The sequence below is a fragment of the Lepus europaeus genome, chromosome X (assembly GCF_033115175.1).
Source record: "Lepus europaeus isolate LE1 chromosome X, mLepTim1.pri, whole genome shotgun sequence".
Taxonomy (NCBI): Eukaryota; Metazoa; Chordata; class Mammalia; order Lagomorpha; family Leporidae; genus Lepus; species Lepus europaeus.
This window is the reverse complement of record NC_084850.1, coordinates 132,132,166-132,141,794: the sequence shown is the minus strand read 5'-3', so window position 1 is coordinate 132,141,794 and position 9,629 is coordinate 132,132,166. Positions and strand designations below refer to the sequence as shown.

General features: G+C 44.2%; 1 protein-coding gene across 3 annotated transcripts in view; it reads right to left on the bottom strand.

The window, feature by feature from the left end:
- Positions 1-200: 200 nt before the first annotated feature.
- Positions 201-9,629, bottom strand: part of CTPS2 (CTP synthase 2) — a 125,886-nt gene continuing 116,457 nt past the window's right edge. For 2 of the 3 annotated variants that reach the window (XM_062183896.1, XM_062183899.1), the window contains 2 exons: positions 2,377-2,487; positions 201-1,143 (listed from right to left, as the gene is read on the bottom strand). In XM_062183896.1, coding sequence (XP_062039880.1) covers positions 2,418-2,487 — 70 coding nt within the window. In that variant the 3' untranslated portion in view covers positions 201-1,143; positions 2,377-2,417. Of the gene's footprint in view, positions 1,144-2,371; positions 2,488-9,629 lie in introns of all 3 variants that reach the window. The other variant, XM_062183898.1, reaches the window with a different exon arrangement.

The window sequence follows — 9,629 nt, the reverse complement described above, 5'->3', positions numbered from 1 at the left end:
ATGACTGTGAACCCTCTCTTGAAAGCTAAGCAGAATTACCATATGACACAACATTCTACTCTGAAGTATATATAATCCCAAAGGAATGAAAAACAGATACATATATTTGCATGTGAATGTTCACAGCAGCTCTCTCTATTCCTAATAGGTGGAAACAACCCAAATGTCCATCAACAGATGAACAGATCAGCAAAGTGTGGTAGATACATACAATGGAATTTTATTCAGTCATAAAAAGGAATGAAGTTCTGATACATGCTACAACAAGGATGAACCTTGACAACATTACGCCACATGAAAGAAACCAGAAAACAAAAGGGCACACATATTGTATGATTCCATGTATATGAAATATTCAGAATAGGAAAATTCATAGAAATGGAAAGGAGATTGGTGGTTACCAAAGGATAAAGGAACGGGGAATAACAACTAATAGGTACAGGGCTTTATTTCGCAGCGCTGAGAATGTCTGGGAACTAGGTAACGGTGGTGCTTGTACAGCATCATTGAATGCCACTGAACTTTAAAATGGTTAGAAGATGTTACGTGAATTTCACCTCCAAAGAAAAACAGATATATTATTGATCCTGATTCCTGAGTTTTTTTTAAAACCTCCTTAAATTGTATGCCTGAGGTGAAGGCCCTTATTTACTACCCCACATTCTTGGACCTGCTAAGTTTTCTGTTTAACAAGAAATAAACAGGGTGAGAAACTGGAAAAACCATGGGCCACACACAAATCTGTGGTTGAATTCCAGGTAACAGAAAGACTCGTTTTTGACTCAAAATTTGTCCCAGCCACGTACTCTGCCACTCGCCCCATTCAGTGTGGCAAAGGCCCAGTTACCGGGACCCCTGCTCATCATCTCGACATCATGACAGCCTGCACAAAATACAAACACACTTTCTCCCCCGTGAGGTTGTTGGGGAAAATTTAATTGGTTGCAGAAATTTGTGACGACCAAAGACTGCCTCTGGAGGGAAAAGAAAAGTACCCCTTTGGCTCTGGCTCCTGGACGTATGTGTTATTAGATTCCCTTCGAGACTCTACATCCCAAGGCTGGTGCAGATCACACGGAGTCTGTAACAGTGTCATGATTTCTTCACATAGTTCTTTCGTCTTGACTGCAGTTACTTCAGCAGCTTTAAAAAAACACACATACAGACACACAGACACATACAACAGAATGGAAGTATTAGCAGAGTCAGCAACAATAATGCCAGTCTTCAGATTATCTCCTGCTCCTGAAGGTCTCCATGTTTGAGGCAAACCTACATGGATACAGCGTGGCTTCCCCCTAATGAACAGGAATATGCTCCCTCTTAGTGAAACATGAAGAGCGCTCACACTGGACCCATGAACTCTGCACACAGCTCCCAGAAGCTGCTGTCCGTGCTCAAGTGCAGCGGATCCAATTGAAGGCATGCCGTAAGCTCTAGGCTGATCCTTGACAGCACCTGCCACTGAATAGGACTTGAACAAGTTACTCAGGCTGCTGTTCTCCCTCATAATGCACAACAGAGCCACGGGGAAAATAAGCTGCTCTTGAACACCAAGTTGGCTCTTGCACCTCTCTACAAAGAAACAAAATATTACTTTATTTTATACAAATCCAAGCAAACTTGCTTTTCTGTGAGTGACCAAGAGGTGAAGATCTTCCATCTCCTGGTTCACTCCCCAAATGGCCACAACAGCCAGGGTTTGGCCAGGCTGAAGCCAAGAACTTGGAACGCCATCCTGGTCTCCCATGTGGGTGGCAGGGAGACTTGGGTCTTGGGTCTTCATCTATTGTTTTCCCAGGCATACTAGCAGGAAGCCAGATAGGAAGCAGAGCAACTGGGCCTGAAACTAGCACTCTGGTACATAATGCCAGCATTGCAAGTAGCAGCTTAAATTGCTGTACCACAACACCAGTCCTAGCAAGTACTTTTCCTTAATAAAGTATTATTGGAACTTAGCCAAGCCTGTTCATGTGCATATGACTTGTGATTGCTTTCCCACTACAGTGGCAGGGTTGAGTAGCTGTGACAGAGGACATGGCCCCAAGAATAAAATATCTATTATTCGGCCTTACAGAAAAAGTTTGCCAACCTCTGGCCTAGACTATTACAACCCTGATCACTAAAGCCTTCAGGTATATATATTTACAGGCGTACTTTTAGATTCATCCCCGGCCTCAGGTGCGTTCCCACTTTCCCCAAACAAGAACTCTCGACAGTGCCATGATTGTCAAGTTGGTCATCCTAACGGTGCCAGTCCAATGGGAGTATCCAGAGGGAGCAGGGTCCTGCAAGACAAGTCCTGGAATGCTTTCTCCCACACGGAGACCGCTTGCCTGTCTATAAGACAAAGCATACTCAAAGAGCTCACCTTACCTGCTCAGGGAGCCGCCATTCTTCTGAGTCACACACCCATTTCAGCTCATTTCCAAGTCTGCTGTCCTCGGCTCTGAAAAGCTGTCATCGCTGGCATCACTGTATCTGTCACTAGATCAGAAGAAGATTTGATTTAGGAAGACATAAGTCTACTTGCGGTCCCAAACACTTTCTATCTTAGTCCCCACTCAGAGAAAATACTGAGGCATATTCTAGTATCACAGTCACTAGAAAGAGGTCTGTCCAACCACAAACAATAACGTCCTTCTTTGGTCAGAAAAATGGGTCACTTGCTCTCAGGGTAAACTGAAGTTACTCATTGAGAAATGTTCAAAATGCATCTCAATGTGAACAAAGATTTGTATCTTCCAAAGACCACTGATGGTTTCTAAACTTAAAAGCAGCAGCAGCCTTGAATTCATAGTGCTCTTCTGCTTTGCTTATTGCTTGCTTTCTACTAGAGATACTATATTAATAAACTGATTTAAAATGAATATTGAGGTAACAACTTATTTCTCTTCTATGAATCTGCTCTTGTCCTACTAGGGCCAATATCTCACTGCATCTGGATTTGAACATTACTGAGTCCTATACCTTACTGGTCTCAATTTGTTCTCAAGTGCAGTAACATCACAGAAAATATTCCCGGGATGCTCAGTCTTCATTTCTCACCCTTCGGATGACTACTGCTTCCTTTGGCAATGACAAGGTTCGGGACATACTACCCCAAGCGAGGGCACCTTGAGAGGGTCACTCTTTTAAGCTGAAGAAACTGGAGAGGCTATTCAGGAAGGTCCCTCTCACTTTCCCGTGCGCTTCTTCCACAAAGCAGAGCCTTAGAACCTCTGGTGAGAGGCGCCCTCCCTCTACCTGGAGGAAGAAGCATCCTTGTTTCCACAGAAATAGGGACACGGAGAAGTTCCCCAAGTTTATTACCATGAGATCACGCTCCTTCTGCCCTATCACCTATCTCCATGACTGCACACTCCTCATCAGAGTGCATACTGTCCTCTCGTTAGTCTTTCGTTGCAGGGGCCTCAGCCTGGAACCTTAACACAGATGAGGAAAAGACATTATTCCTCCCCCCGGCAACACGGAAGGCCTCAGGACAGTGAAGACAGCCGCATACCCGATTCCCCAGTCAAATGCTATTCTTGTCTTCTAGCTACACTTTGGGTTTTGACTTTAAGGACCGCAGCAGCTCCCCAGATACTCAGCTCTGTCTGCCTCTGTGTTTGAGGATCATGGCAGCTCCTCATTATGGCCAGCAAGTTCTACAGGAAGCTGGAACTGGGTGCTCCTGAGGACTAAGACATGCCTGTTGGCTCAAGACCCGGGAAGCACGCAGTGGTACACACAGGAAATGATAATGTACTCTCTAAACTCACCTTGAAATTCTATCCCCTTCAGATCATATTTTCACTAAGATTTCTATGTCAGCAACATGAAAGCTTTCCATTCCAATCAGCATTTTCATAGGCCCAAGGTTTGAGAAATAACTTGTGAGATTACGCAATTTTTAAATTAGAAATATGTGCACTGCAGCGTAGTAGGCTAAGCCTCCACCTGCAGTGCCAGCATCCCATATGGGCGCCAGTTCGTGTCCCTGCTGCTCCACTTCCAATCCAGCTCTCTGCTATGGCCTGGGAAAGCAGAAGAAGATGGCCCAAGTGCTTGGGCCCCTGCATCCTTGTGGGAGACCTGGAAAAAGCTCCTGGCTTCAGATCGGCACAGCTCTGCTTGCTGCAGCCATTTGGGGAATGAACCAGCAGATGGAAGACTTTCTCTCTCTCTCTCTCTCTCTCTCTCTCTCTCTCTCTCTCTGCCTCTGTGTAACTTTTCTTTTCAAACAAATAAAATAAATCTTGAAAGAAAGAAAGGAAGGGAGGAAGGAAGGAAAGGAGGGAGGGAAAGAGAGAGAGAAAGAGATAAATAAATAAATAAATGGGATGCTCTGATTACCTTGAGTTACACGTAGTGCTTAAAATAGGGGAGCCGGCGCTGTGGCACAGGTTAAATAAAGCCCTGGTCTGCAGCACCGGCATCCTATATGGGTACTGGTTCGAGTCCTGGCTGCTCCACTTCTTTTTGTTTGTTTTTAAAGATTTATTTATTTACTTGAAAGTCAGAGTTACACAGAGAGAGAGGAGAGTCAGAGAGAGAGAGAGGTCGCCCATCCACTGGTTCACTCCCCAGATGGCTGCAATGGCTGGAGCTGTGCCAATCTGAAGCCAGGAGCCAGGAGCTTCTTCCGGGTCTCCCACGTGGGTGCAGGGGCCCAAGGGCTTGGGCCATCTTCTACTGTTTCCCCAGGCCATAGCAGAGAGCTGGACCAGAAGTGGAGCAGCCAGGACTCGAACCAGCACCCATATGGGATGCCAGCACTGCAGGTGGTGGCTTTACCCACTACGCCACAGCGCCGGCCCCAGCTCCACTTCTGATCCAACTCTCTGCTGTGGCCTGGGAAAACAGTAGAAGATGGCCTAAGCCCTTGGGCCCCTGCACCCACGTGGGAGACCCGGAAGGAAGCTCCTGGCTTCTGTCTGTTGCAGTCATCTGAGGAATGAAGCAGTGGAGGGAAGACCTCTCTCTCTCTCTCTCTCTCTCTCTCTCTCTCTCTCTGCCTCTCCTCTCTCTGTGTAACTCTGACTTTCAAAGAAATAAATCTTTAAAAAAAGACAAAATAAAATAGGGCCAATTATTGACATACATGTCACCATGCTAGATTCTCTTAGAACTAGGCCTTCTAGCGAGTAGGCATTTAGCCTAATGGTTAAGAGGCCAGCATAAGAATTCGCAGTACCTGGGTTTGATTCCCATCCCCAGCTCCTGACTCCAGCTTCCTGCCAATACACTCCCTGGGAGGCAGCAGGGTTCCTGTCAACCACGTGAGAAACCTGGATTGCATTCCTAGCTCCCAGTTTTGGCCTCTACCCAGCCCCAGATGTTAATTAGATGCATTTGGGGGAATAAACCAGAGAATGGGAACACTTGCTCACTCACTCTAATATTTTTTTGTAAATAATAATAAATGCATCTCCATGTGGTAATTCTGTAATTGAGTGTTCAGTCTAAGCCATGGTTTCGTTTGATGTTGCTCTTGCTCAGTTCCAAATAAATCAGCACATTCATCATCTCCACTTGAAATCTACTTATCTGTGGAGACAACGCTGCCGGGAAGTGTTTCAGGCCTGACCCATCCCTAGCCTTGGCCAAGCTTTCAATGAATTGTAGCAATAAAAATCTGAATTCCTTAGCAGGTGAAATTCCACCTTTTTTAAGGGAATAAAGAACACTTGGAAAAACACAATGCTGACAGGCTAGAAAACAAAGGTTTCACTTTACACATACTGAGTGTGAATGAAAAACATCAAGACAATCTGGCTTTTTGTTCATGTGCTCACTCTCCTCCCTGACTTGTGGACAAAACAGCAGAGGTAGATGGTGGGCAGTAGAGTACGGAGAGGAGATACAAGAAAATTAAGAATTGGCAAAAGCAGTGTGCATTTAGCCCAGAGGTTAAGACACCACTTACAGGGCCAGCACCGTGGTGTAGCAGGTAAAGCTGCTGCCTGCAGTGCCGGCATCCTATATGGACGCCGGTTTGAGTCCCGGCTGCTCCACTTCCAGTCCAGCTGCCTGCTATGGCCTGGGAAAGCAGTAGAGGATGGCCAAATCTGTGGGCCCCTGCACCTGCGTGGGAGACCCGGAAGAAGTTCCAGGCTCCTGGCTTTGGTTCGGCCCAGCGCCAGCCGAACTGCAGCCATCTGGGGAGTGAACCAGTGGATAGAAGACCTCTCTCTCTCTCTCTCTCTCTTTGCCTCTGCCTCTCTGTAACTCTGCCTTTCAAATAAATAAATAAATAAATAAATAAATAAATAAAATCTTTAAAACACCACCAGCACCATTTATGACACCTGCTTCCCACATCAGCATGCCCGAGTTCGAGTCTCGGCTTCATTTTAATTTCACCTTCCTGCTACTGGACACCTTGAGAGGCAGATCCCTGCCGCCCATGTGGGGGACTCAGATTGAGTTTTGGGCTCCTGGCTTTGGCCTGGCCCAGGCTTGACTGTTGTGGACATCTGAGTAGTAAGCCAGCAGATGGAAGCTCTCTCTCTCTCTGTCTGCCTTTCAAATAAATGAAAACCAACATTTTAAAAATAGAATTGGCTGAAAAGACAAGGTATGTTAGAAATATAACTGGTCCTCGAGAAGTTCATGGAAATAGCATATTATGAAAAAACTATGCAAGGATTTTAAATTGTTCGGTACAAAAATAAATTTATCTTTTAACTCCATTTTCCATGAACTTTTTGAAGTATGCGTATATACATAGAACAACATATCCTGAAAATTCATCAAGTACAAAAAAGTTCCTATTTAGATTTTAGTTCAGGAAGATCACTTCTGTAACTTAGAAAGAACCAAAGAGTGTTATTAAAAAATAAATAAAAACGGCCGGCGCCGTGGCTCACTAGGCTAATCCTCCGCCTTGCGGCGCCGGCACACCGGGTTCTAGTCCCGGTCGGGGCACCGGTCCTGTCCCGGTTGCCCCTCTTCCAGGCCAGCTCTCTGCTGTGGCCAGGGAGTGCAGTGGAGGATGGCCCAAGTGTTTGGGCTCTGCACCCCATGGGAGACCAGGAGAAGCACCTGGCTCCTGCCATCGGAACAGCGCGGTGCGCCGGCCGCAGCGCGCTACCGCGGCGGCCATTAGAGGGTGAACCAACGGCAAAGGAAGACCTTTCTCTCTGTCTCTCTCTCTCACTGTCCACTCTGCCTGTCAAAAAAATAAATAAATAAATAAATAAATAAATAAAAACTGCCCTCAAAATGGATATATCCTTATCTATGGGCTCTGACTACTCAAATGTAGACTCTGGTTGGGGTCTGTGCAACAACATTTCATGTCAGAGAATTAGTACGGCTGGAAGCTGCACTCAGGAAATGGAGGTCAAGGGCATTAGGTGACTCATATGGCTCATCTGCTGAAGATGCGGCAGAGTTCCCATGGTACTGAGCAGGTCACAAGTCCAGGAAGAGTAAGGTAGCTCACATCTTCCCCTACACACTCTGGCTTATACTACGTATTAGCCATGTACCTTTGGACAGGTCACCTGACTCCTGAAAGTCTAGAAAAACTTAGCAATAACAACTACAAACTCACCAAAAATGCTACTAAGGACAAAAGAGGATGCATGAACTCACTCTGAAAACTATCTAAAAATATAAGCTGTTGCTATTTATGATGTTATGTTTATTCAGAACTTAGCATCTGCTCCCAAAAGTCACGGAAATATAAAGAATCAATGAAAACTGCTAAGTGCATGCTTTTCAGAATAATTTCTTGCATCACGTGGAATTCCCTATCCATATTGGCAAGGGGACCTGGGTAAGTCTGCTTCTAACCTAGTGCTGCTCATTTCCTATCTGGAGGTTATCTGCCCCAAACTCTGCCAACACATCAAAATGGCAGGGCTGAGCCTAAAAAAATGAGGCTCAGCTTGTTATTCAGCTCCAAGGTTAATGGCCATGTTCACTAATTTTATTTCATATGTGTTCAGAGACCCACGGTAGGACAAGAAAATAAACCAGGGCACTCAAGAACAGAATTATCAAAATAGGCATTACTGCTACACTTGCTGATTTTAGGGCATTTGTTTGCCAGCAAAAAAACAAATGCAAGAAATGAAATGTGGGTCATCAAGTGAATGCAGAATAACAATGGCTCCTGTGCCACACATGACTTAGGGATTCATTTTTGTTTCACACAGAACAAACTAAAAACAAGTCATGAGAGGTAGACATTTGGCTTAGTGGTTAGGATGCCTGCATCCCACACTGGAGTGCCTGGGTTCTAGTCGTAGCTCCAATTCCTGGCCCCAGCTTCCTGGTAACGCAGACTCTGGGAGACAGCAGAGGCGACTGCCACCCACTTGGGAGACCAAGACTGAGTTCTTGGCTCCCAGCTCTGGCAGCATCCCAGCCCGGGTTTTGTGGGCATTTGGGGAGTGAATCAGTAAACTGGAGATTTCTTCTCTTTCTCTGCCTCTTAAAAAAATATTTTTATTTTTAATAATAAAAAGTCATAAGCTAGAATTATCTGGGTATATTTTCACTTAATTAGGAGACATTGCAGCTCCGTCTTAAGACAAACCTGTCTTTTTGAATAATCCTCTCTGTATATTCACATAGCATCCACAAGTCTATCACTGGGGAGAATGATCACATATTAGGGTCTTGGGTGTTAAATTTTATGAAGCGTCACAAAATACAGACACATTCATAAATTCTTATGTGTGTTGTGACATTTGAGGAAGAAGTTTTAAAGCTGCAGTGTCCAATATGGTAGCCACAAGCCACAATGGCTGTCTACATTTAAAACAATTAAAATCAAACAGAATGTAAAATTCCTTTCCTCACTTTTGTGGTCACATCTCAAATGCTCGAGAGCCATATGTGGCAAAGGGCTGCCACATTTTATAGTGCAGATTATGGAACATATCTATCATTGCAGAACATTCTATTTGACACTGCAGATTTTAAAACAAATGAAAAAATAAAAAAAAACTATAACACCATGCAGAAGTCTTCATGGTTATTTCCTTAAAAAGTTTTTTTGAAAGGTATGGCTATCCATAGTTAATCAAATAAAAACAAGTTATCTCTCTGGCACGCTTGTGGCCCCTAAAGAGCTGAAACTCTCTTTTTAAAAAAATACTTCATGGTACCATTCTTACAAGACAAAATCAAAAATCACTAGCAACAACACGTGGGAATTGCTATCCTTAAAACACTGACTTAGGTTACAAAATTTGAACACAATACTACATAAGTGATTCTTGACAAACAAAAGACTTGTCATAGTCAAGTTTGTTTGCCAAACACTCCTACTGCTTAATAAATTCCCCAAATAAGAAAACCTATTTCCCAAGGCACTATGGAAAGGGTAGAGCAATACCTTGCATATCCCACCTTTTATGCTATCCCCAGGCAGCTGTTAAATAATTTCTTCTCCATTAACAGAAAGAGGTGGTTGGAATCTTAAAAACTGTAATGGCACAGTTAGGATTCCCAGCATGCATGAATTCCTACAATACTTTACATCAAAACTCATTTCTTGTGAAAAAACATGTCTTAAAAACAGGTTGCCATGCATACAGTTTTCCCCCTGGAAGCCATAAAACATAAGAGCAATGGAATAAAAACTAAGTAAGCTCTGAATGAGTTTTGCATTTCATAGTAAACAGTAG